The sequence below is a fragment of the Cibotium barometz genome, chromosome 49, assembly GCF_041138505.1.
Source record: "Cibotium barometz isolate CiBa-2024 chromosome 49, ASM4113850v1, whole genome shotgun sequence".
Taxonomy (NCBI): Eukaryota; Viridiplantae; Streptophyta; class Polypodiopsida; order Cyatheales; family Cibotiaceae; genus Cibotium; species Cibotium barometz.
Genome location: NC_141094.1, coordinates 46,382,933 through 46,403,720, shown reverse-complemented (window position 1 = coordinate 46,403,720; position 20,788 = coordinate 46,382,933). Strand labels below are relative to the sequence as shown.

At 42.3% G+C, this 20,788-nt stretch overlaps 3 protein-coding genes and 1 pseudogene across 4 annotated transcripts in view; 1 reads left to right on the top strand and 3 right to left on the bottom strand.

Annotated features, from left to right (window-relative positions):
- The window catches only part of LOC147610667 (uncharacterized), a 103,641-nt pseudogene that overhangs the window by 59,112 nt on the left and 23,741 nt on the right, over positions 1-20,788 (top strand). The window lies entirely within an intron of this gene.
- On the bottom strand, positions 10,635-14,130 carry LOC147610671 (uncharacterized). The gene is made up of 3 exons (XM_086786539.1): positions 12,156-14,130; positions 11,848-12,006; positions 10,635-11,761 (listed from the first exon to the last, which is right to left on the bottom strand). The coding sequence occupies exons 1-3, from the start codon at positions 12,345-12,347 to the stop codon at positions 11,630-11,632; spliced, it is 483 nt and encodes a 160-aa protein (XP_086642665.1). The 5' UTR covers positions 12,348-14,130; the 3' UTR covers positions 10,635-11,629.
- On the bottom strand, positions 14,609-17,415 carry LOC147610670 (uncharacterized). The gene is made up of 3 exons (XM_086786538.1): positions 15,954-17,415; positions 15,379-15,527; positions 14,609-15,292 (listed from the first exon to the last, which is right to left on the bottom strand). Exons 1-3 carry the CDS (start codon positions 17,413-17,415, stop codon positions 14,855-14,857), a joined length of 2,049 nt encoding a protein of 682 aa, XP_086642664.1. The 3' UTR covers positions 14,609-14,854.
- Positions 16,725-20,288, bottom strand: LOC147610669 (disease resistance protein Roq1-like). The gene is made up of 5 exons (XM_086786537.1): positions 20,014-20,288; positions 19,290-19,899; positions 18,860-19,171; positions 18,005-18,727; positions 16,725-17,889 (listed from the first exon to the last, which is right to left on the bottom strand). The coding sequence occupies exons 1-5, from the start codon at positions 20,079-20,081 to the stop codon at positions 17,443-17,445; spliced, it is 2,160 nt and encodes a 719-aa protein (XP_086642663.1). The 5' UTR covers positions 20,082-20,288; the 3' UTR covers positions 16,725-17,442.

Below are 20,788 nucleotides of genomic sequence, written 5' to 3'. Positions count from 1 at the left end.
TTAACGCGTTAGGATCCGATGCTAACGCGTTATGATTCAATGTTTACGCGTTATGATCAGCGTCTGGCAGGTACACTGTCAGGGTCAGAGGTCAATATTCCCCTGTCAGATGCAGTTATTCCTCATGAATGCACACTAAATTTGGCAGATTCTCCTGCCAGAAGGAGATAATGGTCTTGAATGCCCTTTATTGGCCTGACACCTACTGAGCTCTATGTTTACGCATTAGTATCAGATGATTACGTGTTAATATTCTATGTTAACGCGTTAACATGAATAATAACGTTTGTTATCATACTGTTATACTCGTGGATGATTGATCCAGAGAGCTCTCTGCAGGCTGTGTTTCTGGACTGCCCCTTGCCAAATTGCTGATTTTTATGAGTTTTTCCTACCCAGCCCTAGCATGCATATGCTCATTAGAAAGCTTGGGTTGCAAGCTTTCCAATTTTGTGCTTAATGGTTCCTAATGGCTATGACTAATGGCTTGATTAAAAAACAAAAAAATTGAAATTTTCCTAAGTTGCTAAACATCAAAAAATTGACACAACAAGGTAAGTTAGAGCACCTACTTGATGACTTTGTTGATTCTTTTTCTCCGGTTTCTCCAATGCTCTTGAGTCCTTCTCCGGTTGCACCAATCAACAAAAACAACAAAAATAACAACAAGAAAAGCAATGCAATGTTTACCAATGAATTGAAATTGCAATGAACTCAATCTTACCGATGAGGGCTCCTCAACGGGCGGTTTGTTCTCTCCAATCACCACCTCAAGGGGGTGATGCTATGCTCACCTATTGCTCCATTCCCCGGCAGCAACACCAAAGATGTTCACAAAAAGAGAACACTTCCTTGCACACAACTAATCTAACCAAGAAGGAGAAGGAATCAAGAAGAAGAAAGAGGGAGAACCGTGCAAGGGTTGTTGTCCGGTGAATGGAGTTAGGCATCCATGGTTGGATAGCTCATCCCTAAGGATGTCACGAGCAATACACCACTCCACTCCTTGCCTTGTGTCACTCAAGGTAGGAGGTAGGAGGCTATGGAGGTGTGGAGCTATGGTGGAGTGGAAGCTAGAAAGCTTCACTCACACTTAGCCTTGCTCACAAGCGGGCTATGGAAGGTAGGGGGGAGAAGGGAAGTAAGAGAAGGGAAGGGAATAGCACACACTCATAAGCATGGAAGGCACAGCAAGCAAGCAAGCATGCAAGCTCAAGCACTCTCACTCTCTCTCTCTCACTCAATACACAATGGTAGAATGGGAAAATGCGTCCTTTTCATATTCAATAAAATGACTTATATACATTGACCATTGCTTTGCAATGTCCGACCGCCCATGGGCCCTAACTATCTAGACTTGCTTATTCATTGGCCATGCACATGTCGCAGGCTCAATGGTCAATGCGGTTTTATTCTCACCGACTTACACATGTCGTAAGCTCGGTGGTTTCCCATGTCACAAAGTATTTGCCTAGTTACAAAAATATATTGCGTAAATGACTAGGGAAAATGATGTTAACCAAAAGTGGTTAACAGCAGGATTGAACTTGTCTGTGTGTGAAGTCTTGTGTCAACAAGTGGTAGGATTCATTAGCATTTCTCTCCCGAAAGGGATAAGCTTCCATGCACCTAATCGGGTTGAGTCCCCTAGCAACGAAAGGAGTGTTGGTCACTTCATTGGTGAGCTAGGTGTTGTACTCTACTTGCCTGTATTGCATACGTAGGGAGGTCATCGCCTTTCCATTGGCGCCGCTGTCGGGGAACCGATGTATGATTGTTTGAGGAGGCATTGAATACTGCCACTTTCATTAAGCTTGTTGGTTGCAAAACCACGCTTATAGTTGGGGCCTGACACGGGTGTTAGATCTCGGGGTTGGGAAGTAGAAGAAGAAGTAGGTAAAGTAGAAAAAAAGCCGTTTCACTTTCATGCTTTTGATGCTTTCTTTTTTAAGTTGTGTGATGTTTTCATGTTAGTTTTCAAGCTTTTCTTTCTTGTTCATTGTCAAGTTTTGTTCATAGATTAGGACTTGATTTAGCTATTTTTTGATTAGTTTTTTACATTTAGCTTAGGAAACAGCTTAGAACTGAGAGTTCAAGGCAAGGGAAGTAGGGGCTGCACTATTTTTTGAGCTTTTCCATAGCTCAGGACTCAAGGCCTGAGCTTTTCCATAGTCTTGAGCTTTTCCATAGCTCAGGACTCAAGGCAGCTCAGAACAGGCCTTGCTATGTACATGTGACTAACTTGCATCCTAAAAAAGATCAAAAAAATTCATTAAAAAATCTTAAAACTAAAAAAATTCATAAACCGCTTATGTTTTTAAGGTATGGGAGGTTCATAGGAGCCCATAGCTCTGACATAGCCTCTCTAGCCACTACAAGGGAAAGCGGTACACGCTCCGTCAGCCAACTTGAAAGCATTTGGGAAGAATCAACCTTGGATTCTCAATCAGAATCGCTTTCAGAGGCTGCGAGCAATAGGGAGACTCAAGTTGACGAGTCCATAGACATGATAAACCAATCCATAAATATGGATAAGGGAAAAGGGTCTCAAAATTCCAATGAAAGCCAAATCCCAAGCCATCAATTGGATTTTAACATGAAGCTCAAATTTGAGTATACAAACACTCATGGGGCTGAGATCTATCATGATCCAATGGGGAGATACGTGTACAAATTAGCTGAATGTCCAACCCCATTTGAGAAAACCCCTTGGGTAAATTACCAAGAGGAGATGTATATTGGGGAAGATGGAGCACGGTATGAGGTGACCAAGTTTCCTAAACAAGTGGATTCTCTCGGGCAACTCTTACACCGCAAACATGTAGATCAAGCAAGGGGCTCCAACAACGCAACCGCAAGTAGCAACAACTCGATGGAGCCAGGTACGCAACACTCCTTTTCTTTTGATGCAATCACTTCTCATCTAAATAAAGAAAAGGAAAACAAAGAAATTAGTAAAGAAGCTCAAGGAACTGATTTTGCTGCCTATTTGCTGCCTATTGGACTGTGGTTCTAGAAATCGATGTATGGAGAGTCTTCCGAGACGATCCTCGAGGCGTAGTTTTTAGAGACAAACCTGGAAACTACTACGCTATGACACAAACAACAGGGGTTCAATTCCCAATAAACCATACTCTAATCCTAGAGAAACTTGAGGATATAACTTGACTCGAGTCCGAGATGCATGGGCTAATGACTTTAGAATCCTCAGGGGGGGAGCGAAGTGAGTGCATTGACTTGGAAAGGGAAACCAATCCTGGAATTTTCCCCAGCTGATCCTACAGCTAGACCGGGTGAGACTGCATATAGTGGAGAAACTATAATGCCAAATCCTAAAGTCTCTCCCAAGGGACCAACTTTTACAGATTGGACAACACCCAAGGGATCCAATCCTTTTGGTGATTTGATTCCGGATGTCTTTCTTGAAAGGACACAAAGAGTTGGTAGGCTTACACCTCCAATGGAACCTTCAAGACCATCCATTCCAAGAATGGAAGCATTATATGCTAGACCTCCTCGTAGATCTGACAACAATGATCACAGGAAAATGCGACCTTCAGCACTTCAGAAGCTAGTGAAGAAATACGATGGGAGTGGTGATCCTTTGGATCACGTAGCTGCATTCAAGCAAGCTGTCCATGCAGAGCAAGTGACTGATACCCACACTCAAATCGAAGGATTTGGGTTAACTCTTGAAAGCAAAGCTCTCTCTTGGTTTCAAACCTTAGAGCCAGCTTCTAAAACCTCTTGATAGGCTAGAAAAGGACTTCATAGCTACATTCTCTAAGATGGGATTGAAACATAGTGCTATTGCCCAAATCTACTCCTTTAAGCAAAAGGAGAATGAGTCTATTAGAGACTGTGTGAGTAGATTACATTAATCGACGCCCATTGAATGAGAAGCCAAACCAGGAAAGATTGATCTCAGTCTTTCTTGAAGGGTTGCGAAACAAGATGTTGCATGCTCATCTCTATGCAAAGAAGCATACTACTTTCCAAGAGTGTACCATCGACGCCATGGACTATGACGATAAATTTGAGATATCAAGTATGTCCGGCAAAGATGAGGGGCCAAGGGTGGTTGATTCTAAGATGAGGGGCCAAGGGTGGTTGATTCTAAGAGTCAAAGTATGTTCGGCAAAGATGAGGGGCCAAGGGTGGTTGATTCTAAGAGTCAAAGTACAGAAGCATCTATTAGTGAGGAACGCATAATGGATCACATATTGCAAAAATTGGGGCAAACATATCGACCTATGAATAGATACCAAAACTATGTTCCCCAAACAAACCAAGGACCTCACAAATGCGGGAAATGTGGAGGACCACATAGAACGAATCAATGTGACATGATCCCGAAACAGTACAGGAATGTACCCCCGAAGAAATGGTGTCAAGTTTGCAAATGGAAATTTACCCATGAAACTTAGGATTGCAATCATGTAGCAAAGGCCATAAGGGATAGAAATCAGCAAGTCCAAGCTTCAAATCCTTTCCAAAGGATGCAGCAAGCAGGGGTTGAACAAGCTAGACCAATGTTGGGAAACCAACCACCACCACCACGGACAACTCCTCTTAGATATATCCAAGCTGAAGATCCTTCGGCTAGAAGAGAATTGGTGAATGCACAACCATACTTCTCTGAGAGTGATTACCAGTACTGCAAAGCCTATGAGAACTTTTGTAACTCTTACCAAGGAGTCTGTGACCAATATGTGGAAGAAACAAATCAGTTAATGCTAGTAGGAGCTCCCATGTGAGCTAGACAACCTTCTATGCATAAGCCTAGACCATGTTTTGGTTGTGGAGGTGACCATTGGCTGAAAGATTGTCCAGATAGACCCCAATTTGGGGGAGCACCTCAAAAATGGCCTTCCATTGAAAGGCATTGTCTTGGTTGTTCTATAGAGCATCTCCCAAAGGACTCAACGAGCACAAGGTTCCAATCCTAGGCAAAACACGGGGTTGAATTACATTGGGGTGGTTCCATCTCCAAACACATCGGAGGAAGACCTTGATAATGTTTCCTTGAGAGTAGTCACAAGATCCCGAGCCAAACAAAACGCTGAAACTCAAGTTGAAGAGCAGGAAAAGAACTCTCCCAAGAGTTCTAAGAAGAGAAGAAACCATCGAACACGCTCTAGGAAGAGCAAGAAAGCGAGGTCAGCTGAAAACAACGCAAACAAGAACAACATAAAACCAACTGAGACACCTATAGAACAAGGCAAGCCTGCTGATGCTAATGAAGGGAGCAAGGACTCTGATCCTAGCTCTAGAGGATCGGTCATAGTGGACAAGACCTATGAGCCTTTGCAGGCCGCTCAATAAGCATATAACGAAAGAATCACAGGACTCATTGAGCTTCCTGATAAGCTTAAGGAGTACCCAAATCCGCGAGAGGAAAAGGTAAGACTAGCTACCCACCAACAACTAGTCAGAGGGTTACACAGACAATGCTTGAAGGACCACCTCCTATCTTGAATCATGGGCCTATCTCACAGAAACCATCCCTAGAAACAATCATAGAAGTGTCATCAAGCCTAGAGCGAGCAAGCACAGCTCAGCTAGAGCCAGAGAGAAGAAATGTTCAAAAAGAAAACTTGCAAGATAATCAAATACCAACAAATATCCTTGATGAAGTACCGAAGGTAGATGAGGATCTAGCAAGAGAAATGTGGGAAGCCGTCCAAAGACGAGCTGATGAAGATATGTCCGGAGAGTTAACTCCACCATTTTCTCTCATGGATGTGGATCAGTCTTTGAATGGTAAAATTGTTCCAGATTCCTTGGATATGGATAGAGAATCATATCAACCATTCTACCCTGGAGAGTATAGAGATAGGGCTGCTACCATTAGAGTTCCTTCTATACGCAAGCCAAAGATCCAAGAGACCGACATAGCTAACATCCATGCAATTCTTTCAGCTCCAATAGCTTGGACATTGCCTTTGGCAGAGCTTTTGAGATACAGACCTGAAATTTGGAAGGGAGTGGCTAAGTGCTTAGCTGACCAGGGATTTGAGAATGAGAACAAGGAAACAACCATAAAAAGAAATGATTCCACCCAAGAAACAAAATTTCAAGTTCCAATCAACAAAGTATGTGGAATCATGGAAAAAGACAAGGGGAATACGACTCTTCCTATTGAGTATGAGAGTATAGTTTCTACGGCCATACTTGATAGTGGAGCAGGGATAAGCATTGCAACAAAATCTATTTGGGAGAAATGGGGAAAACCAAAAATCCGGCGACGAACTCGCATGAATTTGCAGTTGGCTGATGGAAGCTTAGAGAATCCCATTGGATTACTTGAGAATGTTACAGTGAAATCCTGTGGAATCGATTACGAGCATACATTTGTCGTAGTAGATTTTGGCAGAGATACAAACTACGAGGTGATTTTAGGACGACCTTTTATGCGTAAGTTCAGAATGGTTCAGGATTGGGGATACGATTATCTCTACTTGAGACTGCGATCACCTGGGTAAACCTAAAAACACACTCATACAGAGATGTCACTCACATGCCCATGGAAGAGTTTGATTCAGGCTCCAAAAGCATCTGAAATTTCCTCTTCTAAAGATCAAGCAAATCTTTGGATGTGTGGTGCATCATCAACAAGCAAAAGAACTGATGGAACGGAGTGGTGTAGAGATGTCATGGAGGAAACATATTATCCGACACCATTTCCAGAAAAGAAAATGGAACCATTAGAATGGCCACATTGTTTGGCAACAATTGATGTTAGTTGTTTGAACGATGGAATCAAATTCCTTGATGAGGATGGCTATGACATTGTTCCCATACGAATGGTCCAAGTGATAGAAGATCTTAAACCAGAAACCAAATAGGTGTTCTTGGCTGCTGATGAAGTTTCTATTGACGATATTTCTCCGCCAGAGCAAGAAATCAAATCAGGGTATGACCTTGATAGCAATCTCGACTTGAGTGAAGAAGATTTTGACGTTCCCGAGTCGGAGATTGAGAAAGTGAGGATGCTCTTAAGAAATAGAGATGATGTCCAAGTGGTAATCCCAAGAACAAAACCAAAACGAAAATTTTGTAAGAGCCATCAAAAACTCAGGAAACGAGAAATCAGACAAAAGAAACAACAACAATTGGATGCTCAGCTCAAGGACGACGAAGTTAACTTTGGGCCGCCAAAGCTAGCAGGGAAAAACGAGTGCCTTTACTATGTTGGAGCTAAGGACTGTATCAACCAAGAGGTACAATGGAGGTATAGCTTTCAGTTGATACAACCAAAAACTGAGCCAAAAGCCAAAAAGCCTAGGAAGAGAGCAAACAAATGAGTGAAAAAGCTAGGCAACACACCATCTGTATCTGAGATTGGATCTGGGATGAAAACTCAGAAAGAGGGGTTAGAACGCCTTAAGGCACATGCATAGGAAGAAGCCTTAGAAAGCAAACGCAAAATCAATGCACGACAACATGCGAATGTCTTGACATTATCTACACAAAATAACATGGGAGACATTGATGACAGCGTTAATCCTTTTAGTCTCCACATGCAATTGATAACCAATCCACAAACAACATGGGTAGATTCATTAATCGACTCAGGAGCATATTGTAATGTTTTATCTTATGAGACATGGATAGAGATGGGGAAACCAGATGTTACACCTTCCACTCTTACCTTCACAAGTTTCTTAGGAACAACAACTCCATGTTTAGGACAAATCTATCTTAAAACAAGGATTCAAGATCATCCCATGGGTATTATTTTTCATATTGCTCATCAAAATCAAGCGGCTATGAGTGTGATTCTAGGTCGCAAGTGGATGCAGCAAACAAACTTCCAGATGGATTGGGACACGTGTAGCTACAAGCTTAAGGTAAACTCCACTATCCTTACAGGGTTCTCGGCGAAGTTAGAACTTCAATCTAATGCCCAAGAAGACACATCATCAACAAAATCACTACCTGAGCAAGATGACACCTTCGAGGTTCAAGCCTCAAAAGCAAAGCTTCCCAAGCCACATGAAACAACTTCACTAGATTTGGAAGATACTCTAGGAGCAAAAACATTTCGGTGGATACAAGATACGGACAACCCTACCTATGGTGGCTGGAAAGTTTCAAATGCTCTACTCTTTGACAAGGGCTACGGCAAGGGGGAGTCTCACATCTCATCAAAGAAATAAAGCTCCAAGTACTGGGTACCAAGAACAGCCTACCAAAAGCTTCCAAGGCATTTTCTTCAAAAAGAAACATCAAAGAAGGCAAATCCATCTCAGTGCAACCGACAACCATCATGGACCTTTCAAGGTCAAAAAACTATGCAGCGATGGATACAAAAGCACCATCTTCAAGCCCACAGCTACTATGAAGGTAACCCATACATATGGCTACCACGCAAGGGTAACAGGCCTACTACAAAGAAAGCATGTCCTTCAAAGCTGTCCCCACCAAAGAAGAAGACACAAGGTCCCCACAACCAGAGATCTACACAACTATGGGTCCCAAAGGTGTACCTTGATGCTCAAGCTTACCACGAGGGCAATCACCACATCTGGCTACTACAAACAGCCCTTCAAAAGTCACAACTAAAGAAGCTTAGCACAACTCAAGTTCAGCACACAAGATGGGTGTCTCCTCTGATATCCAAGAGCCGGTACATCAACTGGCAAAGAAGCAGGTTTCTCAAAGTCGAAAGTTACCTTTAAGTTCCAAGCTATCTCACCAAAAGTGGCAAGTCAAGGATGTGACTCAGAATTCAGATGCAACAGAGCTGAGGCCACCAAAGCGCTCTATTCGACAAAAGGCCTTCTACTTGCACCAATTGCTACTACATGAGATCACTCCAAGGGAGGCAGTGCTTCATTTCAAATGCTACAGATAAATGTCCATAGCACTTGTTGACCAAAATGTGTCACAAGATCAGTCCCTTCCCATTCCCTTAATAATTCTTGTACATGCACGGTTGTTATCAATCTTTGTCAGCATATCACAAGCACAATCATGCACAAAAATATCAAATGCACTCAAACTGTCTCACAACCACATCACAGGCATGCATATCCCATTAACTACATACCTATTATTAGCGAGCCTAAGAATGCTAAGTTCCATGCACCTAAACATTTCAAAATTTTGGTGAGGTAATGAGCGATATTATGCAGCTTCGCGACAGCTGATGCCACTCAACGAAAGTGGACAACCACTAAACTTGAGTACCCTTAGGTTTCTTGCACCGCATTGCTTAACCATGCATTGATCTTTCACGCATAAATAGGGTCAATTTGGACCTTGCATAAGACATGCTTAAATTAGAAACCCATGCACAATGCACTTTTTTATCTACTAACTTGTCTTGCAGGTACTCAAAGACATTGCAAATATCTCAGTGGTGGCTAATATCAATTGTAGCTAAACCTCTTCAACGGATATTCCATCGACATATCCAACGATGCCTTGTACATAAGCAATAAGAGCTACAAGTCAAGAGCACTTTTTCTCCCACAGGGTTTTTTCCCCTTGATTATATTTGGTGCCTGCACCAATTGTTTTTCTTTTTCTCACTCATTCCAACATCAAAATGGAGAATGCTTTCAACTCATGATTGCTCTCCAACCACTACAACTTGATTGCCAGTATACTTCTACAACAACAGCTACTTTGCAACAACAAAGCCAACCCATGACAACGCCTTCGCAGCAAAAAGACGCTAAGGATTCGGCAGGGGGGAGTGATCCGCCACGGATCAGTGAAGCAATTTGTTTACAGTTTGAAAGCTTGTGCCAGCACAGGAGTCACCATCAAGGGCCAAGAAATACATAGGGACATTGTGAAGTGCTTGTTATCTTTACACATGATTGCATGTCCTAATGGAGATTTCAGACTTGCAAGGAATTTAAGCGATTTGGATGATGATATGCAGCCCAAAGAAGCCCTTCATAGAGTGGCATCTGTGAACCAGCAAGAGGTTTTGACATCAAATAATTCCTTTCACTTATTTTTCCAGGAATGCGCAAGAAAGAAAGACTTGGCTCTATGCAAGAAAGTGCATTCTACTATGCGTTTCAAAACCAAGTTTGCATTCATGGAACATAATCATCTCAGCCTACGCCATGCTTAGCCAAAATGGGATGGCTTGCAGGTTGTTTAATCAGATGCAGGAAGATGGAGTTCTGCCAGACAAGCTCACTTTTTTATGCATCTGTAAAGCATGTGGCAGTCCAAGAGCCTTAGGAATGGGCAGGTTGGTCCATGACTTGATCATTAGGAATGGATTTGAATCACACATTACCATCAAAAACACAGTTATTGATATGTATGCCAAATGTGGGTGCTTGGATGATGTGCTTCCAGAAAGAGTTGTGGCTTGGAGCGCAATGCTGGTGGGGTTCGGTAGGTGTGATTGTATAGCTGTCCCTGGCAGCATGGCGAGATTTGCTCCAAGGCATCTAGAGGAGGGCGGGGAAATGCTGAGCTCCTCAACACTTGACTAAACACAGGCCGACTGCATCCTCTCCATCTACAGGTGAGCTACGTCCTCCCCAGCTCTACAGGCGGCTGTGAGAATTGTGAGAGGAAATGCGAAGAGAGAGGGTGAGAGACCAACCTGTGGATCTGGAAGGGTGAAGGAGAGAGAGAGTAAGGCTTGCAGGAGGTAGCCAAGCGTAGGCGACACCCAAAACGAAGCTATCACAGAGAAGCGCAGGCGAAAACCAGAGAAAAGAGTCTCGGGTCTGTAAAACTTACGGGCGTCGGTATCATCGTCGGTATGACCCTCGGTATCGACGTCGGTATAATGGTCGGTATGACCGTCGGTATGACCGTCGGTATCTCCGTCGGAATTAGTGTCGGTATAACCGTCGGTAATACAAATTTTGAATTTGCCCCGCCTGAGTTGTCTACTCAGATACTCCGACGGGCATACCGACGCCCGACATTAACGTCGGTATTTCAGCGTCGGTATGCCCTCAAGCTCTTGTAGTGTTTCAAAAGGTGTGAGGAAGAGAGTGTGAGAGAAAAAGTGTGGGGGAGAACCATTATATTATAGAATATTGATTATTTTGAGTAAAATAATCAAACCAAAGTTTTGAATCTCCTAATAAAAGAGTATACCAAAGTTTTGAATCTGCTAATAAAAGAGTATAAATAATTCTCTATAAAAATAGTACTTAGATATTCTTTTAGAATGTAATTTAATAGAAAAACTTTGTATTAAAATATAGTAAATTCAGATTAAAAATCATAGTAAAGGTGATAACAAATAAAATTTAAGAGCAAGCGAAGGTTCATGCCAACTTAATAGACAAACAATACTTGGAAAAAACCTAGGTCTAGTGTAATCACACCTTTGAATTTTGAAAATTATATCTCCTAAAGAAAAAATACAACCCACCTTCTAATTTTAAGATTTATCTTCCCCAAAAAAATTAAGAAAAACTTCGAAATTGGGATATTTTAGAATAAGAAACTTCAGATTTGGAGCTTGCAGCATACTCTACCACAGAGAGCTGGAAGCTAGCGTCAGAGCGGCATTGTTGCAGTACTTGTTGTTTTGGCACCTTAGCAAGCCGACGCAGCAGCTCCATCACCTCTTTAATCATTTCATCAGCTCTGGGAAAGTATCTACCTTCACGACGTGTATCCCATATCTTCTTCAACAGATTGGCCCATTCAAAAAATGCCAAGCAGAACTGCTCCTTGTTGGACTGAAATATTTGTTCAAGGAAGTAAGCACCCACCCTGAAAGTAGCACCACTCCTAACGCCCTCCTCTCTCTCGGCTTCTCCTGCATGCCAATGCCATATTTAGCATGTATATTCAGAATTTGAGCCCCGGCATTGCAAACATTCATAGAAATTTTACTTTCCCTACCAAAAGGTTTCTTTCAAATTCCCACGCCATGGCCATCAATGAGGCTTCACGGAGAAGCATAGGCACATTTTCATCCACGGCCCATGCTACCATGTCATCTACCTTCGCAAATTTGCACCCTTCAATGTGTAGGGTAGACTGCCCTTCTATCTGATCCGTCTGCATCAGGGTTTGAAAAAGGACGGGTTCGCTTTAGCCTAAAACTTGTTCGACTTGGAGAAAATCCTTATCAAATTTTGGTGAGAAGGAAATAAAACCCTTTCAAAATTTATAATTACTTATATTTTTTAAGTTTATGTAGAAAATACCCGGTCACTAAAATAATTGGCAAAACTGTCTCTGAGAACCCTGATCTGCATTTGCCTTAGTGATTCGAAGTGCAATGGTAGGCTTGCCAAGCTTCTGCATCCTTGAAAACAGGCTGTTCCCAGCCTTGTCATTTCATCGCAGCCTTCAACAGCTTTCAACTCCACACAATTTTGAATAGCGAGTACACCCATCTTCACAAGTGCACGTAAGGGAGGCAATTCGGTTACTGAAACACAGCCTACCAAAATTAAAGAGAGGCACCGTAGATTGAAAAGGCTTGTAAGCTGTTAGGGAAAGAAATCTAAGTGTAACAAGAAACTCGATACCAATATTCAGACTTGCTACATTTTGCAGACCACCCAGTCCAAGATAGAAAATTGACAATGGCTCGGGCACCCCTAGAAGGACTGACAGCTGGTCTAGAGGAGCACCACAGTTCTCAATATCGCTGCTGCTCCACAGGTCTAAGAGCTCCAGATTTCTAAACCTCTCTAAATCTACAAACCTGCCTTCTGAATCAATAGAACATATAACCATCATTTCAAGACGTACTAAGTTTGCGACATTGAAAAAACCAACAAACTGCGCACAATAGCAGATTAATCTTTGAAGCCGTGCCAAGTTCTCCAGTTCACTCAAGGAGACACTTAGATTTGGACAGCGCCCTCCTTCACCTACTTTGAAGTTCTCCAAGCTCATCAAACCACTCAAGTCACTCAGAGTTTGTAACTTCACGTACTCGGAAGGTCTCCAAGCTCATCAAACCACTCAAGCCACTCAAAGTTTGTAACTTGTCACAAGACTCTATCTCCAATTCACAAAGGTTGGGCAGATGATCAAGTCCAGTAACCTCAACAAGGTTTTCGCAGGTTACCAGTTGTAGCTTTCTTAAACCACCAAACCTCCAAGCAAAAATTGACATTCCTAATATCACCATTGTTTATTAACAGCCGCTCAACAGATTGTGGCAAAGGTGTTGCAATATTGGGAAAACTTGAAGAACAGTGGAAGCTTCTTATCCAGAGCGTATGCAGCTTTGAGGCATCAATCAAGGTGCCCATACCCTCCACAAAAGATCTTGAGTTCATGCGAACATCTTCCAAGTTTGGGCATCCTACAAACATATCATTTCCCCCCAATATTGCTCTTTTATTTCCTTTGCTGAAGCTGGCAAAACAAAAGCAATGATCAGTTTCGAAATCATAAAAAACTTTCTCGCCCCCATCATATCCATAGGATACTTAGAAAGTGTAGTTTCCTATCATAGGAAAAGTTTATTTTCATACTCTTGAAAGTGTAGATCTCCATATAGTAGCATAAGTTCCAAACTTCATATCCATAGGAAAGTGTAGATCCATATAGTCAACGTAATAAGGTAGAAAGTGTGTATTCATATATTGAAAATTTTCACGTGTGGAATTTATATATAGAAAAATCACTTTTAGTCTTGCCTTTAGGCAAAGACTATAATGGTGATTAGATGGGTTTCAAAGGTGTTTTAGTCAAAAAGGTAGCTCAATCAACGGTTGTCATTCATCCAACCGTTGATTATTTAGTATTTTATGAAAAAAAAAATCATTTAATTGTTTTTCTTTTGGAATTTTGAGATTATTGGGGACTTTTATATTGGTGATACATTATTGAGTAAGACCAAATGTAACCATTTTTGTCCTTCTTGAGACTTTTAGTGTTGTCTTTAAATTGAAACCTAACTTAGTTTGTGGACATAGAGAGAGAGAGAATGGACAATTACATAAAATTATCTATTATTAAAACTCGATTTAAATAGTTTCAGAAGGTGTGAGGAAGAGAGTGAGAGAAAAAGTGTAGGAGAGAACCATTATATTATAGAATATTGATTATTTTGAGTAAAATAATAAAACCAAAGTTTTAAATCTCCTAATAAAAGAGTATACCAAAGTTTTGAATCTCCTAATAAAAGAGTATAAATAATTTTCTATAAAAATAGTAGTTAGATATTCTTTTAAAATGTATTTTAATAGAAAAAATTTGTATTAAAATATAGTAAATTAAGATTAAAAATCATAGTAAAGGTGATAACAAATAAAATTTAAGAGCAAGTGAAGGTTAATGCCAACTTAATAGACAAACAATACTTGGAAAAAACCTAGGTCTAGTGTAATCCCACCTTTGAATTTTGAAAATTATATTTCCTAAAGAAAAAATACAACCCACCTTCTAGTTTTAAGATTTATAAATTATCTTCCCCAAAAAAATTAAGAAAAACTTCGAAATTGGGATATTTTAGAATAAGAAACTTCAGATTTGGACATTTTACCCTCCAAAATTTTTAAGACAAAGTCTTCAAACTTTTGGGAAATACCATCTTTTAAAGCATTCATGATTGTAGACAAGGGATTCATTGCAAATATAATATGTAACTTGTTAAAATAGAAGTAAATAGGAAAATTTTCACATTATGAAACATAGGAATTTTAACACTAGGACACCATGCCTTTATTTACATTATAAGAATGTTGCCAAAACCCTTGGTCTCAACGACCCCGCATTATTCTTTATTTACATTATAAGAATGTTGCCAAAACCCTCGGTCTCAACGACCCTGCATCATTTTTTCTTAACGACCCTGCATTATTTTTTCCTGCGGGTTTGCGTTTTGGGCGATCTCAAGACGCTTGAGGCTTTTCTAGAGCCCTTGAAAGTGTGCTGCATATAGCTAGCCCCTAAGAATCCTACCAGCTATTCTCGTCAATGTCCCGACATCCCGTGGACAGTCGTGAATTGGGCAGTACCCATCTCCATAGAAGAGCTTGCAGCATACTCTACCACTACAGAGAGCTGGTTGAGCAAGGTACTCTACCACAGAGAGCTGGAAGCTAGCGTCAGAGCGGCATTGTTGCAGTACTTGTTGTTTTGGCACCTTAGCAAGCCGACGCAGCAGCTCCATCACCTCTTTAATCATTTCATCACCTCTGGGATAGTATCTTCTTTCACGTATACTATCCCATACCTTCTTCAACAGATTGGCCCATTCAAAAAATGCCAGGCAGAACTGCTCCTCGTTGGACTGAAATATTTGTTCAAGGAAGTAAGCACCCGCACCCACCCTCGAAAGTAGCACCACTCCTAACGCCCTCCTCTCTCTCGGCTTCTCCTGCATGCCAATGCCATATTTAGCATGTATATTCAGAATTTGAGCCCTGGCATTGCAAACATTCATAGAAATTTTACTTTGCCTACCAAAAGGTTTCTTTCAAATTCCCACGCCAGGGCCATCAATGAGGCTTCACGGAGAAGCATAGGCACATTTTCATCCACGGCCCATGCTACCATGTCATCTACCTTCGCAAATTTGCACCCTTCTATGTGTAGGGTAGAGTGCCCTCCGTCTGCATCAGGGTTTGAAAAAGGACAGGTTCGCTTTAGCCTAAAACTTGTTCGACTTGGAGAAAATCCTTATCAAATTTTGGTGAGAAGGAAATAAAACCCTTTCAAAATTTACACAAGAATTTTTGGGCATTTTCCCATTTGGGAAAGAGACCCACTTTCCCTTATGTTTCCCTATAGTGTTCAACATCATGAGCTTTGACAGACGAGGCTCCGCATACTTAGCTAGGTGCGGTGGGGGTAGGGGGCAGGGGACTGCAGGCCCACCCCCCTTTGTCCTGCTGCACCTAGCTAGGCATGCTCCGCCTCGCCTGCTGTCTGCAGAAGCTCATGATGTTGTCATAATCCACAATGTGGGAATCATAGTGGGAAAATGTCTAAAACTTCTTGTGAATTACTTATATTTTTTAAGTTTATGTAGAAATTACCCGGGCAAACCTGGTCTGTGAGAACCCTGATCTGCATTTGCCTTAGTGATTCGAAGTGCAATGGTAGGCTTGCCAAGCTTCTGCATCCTTGAAAACAGGCTTTTCCCAGCCTTGTCATTTCATCGCAGCCTTCAACAGCTTTCAACTCCACACAATTTCGAATAGTGAGTGCACCCATCTCCACAAGTGCACGTAAGGGAGGCAATTCGGTTACTGAAACACAGCCTACCAAAGAGAGGCGCCGTAGATTGAAAAGGCACTCTATCCCTCGCAAACTCGTAAGGTGTTTGAGATCTTTGAGGGAAAGAAATCTAAGTGTAACAAGAAACTCGATACCATTCAGACTTGCTACATTTTGCAAACCACCCAGTTCAAGATTCTGGAGGCCAGAGAGATGCAATGGCTCGGGCACCCCTAGAAGGACTGACAGGTCTAGAGGAGCAATATCGCTGCTGCTCCACAGCTCTAAGCGCTTCAGATTTCTAGGCCTCTCTAAACCTACAAACCTGCCTTCTGAATCAATAGAACATATAATCATCACTTCAAGACGTACTAAGTTTGCGACATTGAAGAAACCAACAAACTGCGCACAATAGCAGATTAATCTTTGAAGCCGTGCCAAGTTCTCCAGTTCACTCAAGGAGACACTTAGATTTGAACAGCCCCATTCATCACCTACTTGGAAGGTCTCCAAGCTCATCAAACCACTCAAGCCACTCAAAGTTTGTAACTTGTCACAAGACTCTATCTCCAATTCACAAAGGTTGGGCAGATGATCAAGTCCAGTAACCTCAACAAGGCTTTGGCATCCTACCAATTGTAGCTTTCTTAAACCACCAAACCTCCAAGCAAAATTGACATTCCTAATATCATCATTGTCTATTAACAGACGCTCGACAGATTGTGGCAAAGGTGTTGCAAGATTGGGAAAACTTGAAGAACAGTGGAAGCCTCTTATCCAGAGCGTATGCAGCTTTGAGGCATCAATCAAGGTGCCCATACCCTCCACAAAAGATCTTGAGTTCATGCGAACATCTTCCAAGTTTGGGCATCCTACAAACATATCCTTTCCCCCCAATATTGCTCTTTTATTTCCTTCGCCGAAGCCGTTACCCAAATAAAAGCAATGATCAGTTTCAAGATCATAAAGAGCTGCCTCGCCCCCATCACTGAAGGAAAAGCGTTTCAACTTGGGTAGACTGCGGAGTTCAAAATGCTCAAGGTGTTGCTCAACAACCCGCAGCTCTTGTAACTGCGGCCAGCACTTGCTCATGTCTGGCAATTTCTTCATGCCGGTGTTCTCCAAAGTGAGGTTCTGAAGCGCACTAAATCGAGTAGCCAAACTATGTATTCCTAACATGGGTTTTTGAGGTTGTTTGCCCAAGCTTAACAAATTGCTCACCCTCGGCAATAGCTGGCTCTGAGCTTGCATCCATATGCTGCTCCATCCTAATTGCAGCATCTCCTTAGTCTCATCTTGCTTCTTGGCTCATCTTAGCCTCTTCAGCCTTTCTGGACCATTGCCAGTGGCTATGTCTACCCATTCCAGCTTGGGGCAGTTGTCTATCTCCAAGCTTACTAGCGACCCCAATCCTGCCAATCCCAATTCTGTCAACGACTTGAAGTTCCGTAGGACTAAGGCTCTCACATTTGACAGACTTGCTGAAAATTCCAATCTCTGTTGACCTTCATCTAGCCCCAGAATAATAGCTCGTAACTCAGAAGCCTTAGCCGCGTCAAGACATGGTGAGGAGAGCTCCATGCTAGTGGGCTCTTCTACCACTTCGTTACGACCCCTCCTCCAAACATGTCCATTGCTCAAGTAGTACATGCAAGACTGTGGAATACTTGAAGCAAACTCCAAATACATATCATGAACTCTTACAAACTTCCGGCTACAGATTTCCACGAAGCAATACTGCCGCAACCGGTACATCTGCAAAACACTAGGAGTAAGAATGACAAATCGTTGGAAACAGAAAACAATCATCGCAATGAAAGCTTGCAGGTTGCTACTTGCACAACAAAATACGTGAGGGCACAACATATACCTCCATCTCAATTCTTTCTGGGCTGCTTTCATGTATGATGCTTAAAAGGCCACACGCTTCCTTCATGTGTGTTATATTGTAAAGATCTTTATTCATATCATCTGCATGTGAGGATGGCAATACAAAGAGAGCTATGTCTAGAAACAAAAGCTGCAACTTTTCGGATAGACTCTCAAAGCTTTGCTGCACAAGTTGCCTTACCGCATCCTCCTTGCACACCTCCACTTTTTTCCAAAAGCTCTCTATCTCTCTTCCCCACTTCTCTATATCAAATTCATACCGCCTCAGCTGATTCCCCATAATCTTCAAAACCAAAGGAAGGTAAGTACGCCCGCGATATCGATGATGCTCTGGCCCAAAACCAGACATGCGGACAACCTTTTCCAGAATTTGCCTATCCCTTGGAGAGAATCTATCCTCTTGAGGACCTTCCACCCAGCTCTCACCACCTCCACTTTGGAGAAGGATTTGAATAGCTTCTGCTTCATGTATACTTGGAAAACTTAGACTGGCACAAACATAGTGGCTTTTCCTGTGGTGAATTTGAAGGAGAGGCTGTAAGACATCCAATGTGCGGGCCACAAGCAACACCTTGCTGCCCGCTCCAAACCCTAACCTTAGCAAGTGTTGCACGAAATCAACCGAATCTTGAGAGGAAATGTTGTCAACCACAAAGAAGACTTTAGAACTTGGTAGACTACTAATCTTAAAGAGATGGTAAACCTGCATGAGAATACATAACATAAACAAAGTATCCATGATAAGAGATGGGTTTACCATTATGATACTATGTGACACTCATAAAGATTACACTTCGAGGAACTCAAGCTGGTAGTGTACGGAGTTTTGAAGTACCTGGTGAATATCCAATGCAGTACTTGTGAGATTGACCATGTTATGACAGCCTGGGAGATTTCTCAAGAGCTCCTTTGATTTGTTGAGCAATTGATCAAGAGTGGGATTTGTGGGAAGCTCCAAGTAGAAAGACCTGCCGTGAAAACATGGGAAGAAGTGGTCGCGTAGGCACCTAGACAAGGTGGACTTGCCAGAGCCTGGAAGGCCATACATGCCCAACATGCACACTCTTGATTTCTGAGGAGCCAAATCATGTGGTTTGCAGGGTTGTAGCGTGGTGAAGTCGAGCTCACTAAACTTGGAGAGAATGATCTGCATACAAAGACGAAGGAGTGTTATATAGCAAAAGCGGTCAAGAGCAAGAGGCTCTGCAAAATGCTTGCATGGTCACATCATGAGACAAACAAAGTATAGCTGTATGTAAACAAACCTTGCACAAGCGATCCTTCCCGTGTATGCCCCAATCCTCATACTTTAGTGCTACGGGAAAGATCTCGTAGATGGAGGACACGATCTCTTCTAAATAGTCTCCCTCACCTTGATTGGATGGGCGAAATACAGGGCCATTTAGCGAGATCAAGTGTCTAAGGGCGTGCGCCCAATCAGATACAACAATCCGTTTGGTGGGGTCATTTTTAGCATGGGCCTTCCATGCCTTATGCCATTTCTTCACATTGCTGGGATGTTTGAGACTCTCAGGGCTTAATTTGTAGAACACAGGCAGGATCTTGATGGAGGACGCAACTTTTACAAAGTCGCAGAGCTCAATCATTGGCCACTTAGAGAGGAGAAATTCATCTGAGAGAACCACCACAGCTAGCTTGCATGCTTTGGTGGCTTCCAAAATGCGCTTTGGGAAATTCTCACCGGGAGGAAGGCTGTGGTGGGCAATGTCAAAGAAAGGGGTATAAGGCGGGTTTAGCCTCATGTAGAGGTCTTTCACAAAGGCCTTTTGCACACCGCTATGCGACAGGAAGATGTCATGGTGGATGCTTGATGATGATGATGATGATGACGACGATGATGATGGGGCTAATTCCCTGTCCAGCCAAACAATGTGTAAATTGGTAAGATTTCCATGTACGCTAAGCATGGAGCACCTTGCATAGACAATGTATTGATACGCAGGTCATTGAATAGGAGGGCATGCATACCTTCTTGAAGATGACCTCTCGCAGAAGGATGTCAATGAAGTCGAGGTCATGCTAGAAAAGGCAGCCATAATACAACACTATCAAGTAGCAAGAGCCAGAAGTTGAATAGAACGGTACTATATACTCACTAGCTAGCTGGAGTGAGCAAGGATTATACAAGCTGCTTTTATGGACCTTCCGGCCACGAGAGCTCTCAGAGAGAGAGAGAGAGAGAGAGAGAGAGGAGAGTTCTTAGAAGCTTCCCATGAGAGCAGAGAGAAAGAGAGAGAGGCAGAACAACAACAAGGGGAAAGTGGAAGTTTCAAAGAACGTAGCGCGTGACTGTCGATGAGATAGTGAACCTTTGCTTGCTTGCGTGTTTGACGCGCAAGGCCCTTGACCAGTTTTTTCACGTTGGGGCCGCTTTAAAAGTTTGGCGAAGTGAGGCCCCACATACCTCTACAAGAAACCGTGGGCTGGCTGGGGGTTGAAACCCTTGACCTGGGTTACATACTCACCACCCCAAACCACTAGGACAATCTCCCGTTGATTTCTCCCAACAAGACTTATTCTTTAAATTTAATGTAAAAAGTAACCCCAAACTTAAGGAAATACACTATTTTTCTTTTCATTTTTAATTCCTTTTACCTTCCGTTTACAACTAGCTCAAGCCTCAAGGCATAAATTTTTTGCACCCCGATTAGCAGCTTTTGCTTAAGTCTTAAACACTTCTTCCGAGTAGTGCATCCACTCTAGGCTTAGTAGTAGGGTTTAGTTATAAATCGAGCAAGTATAG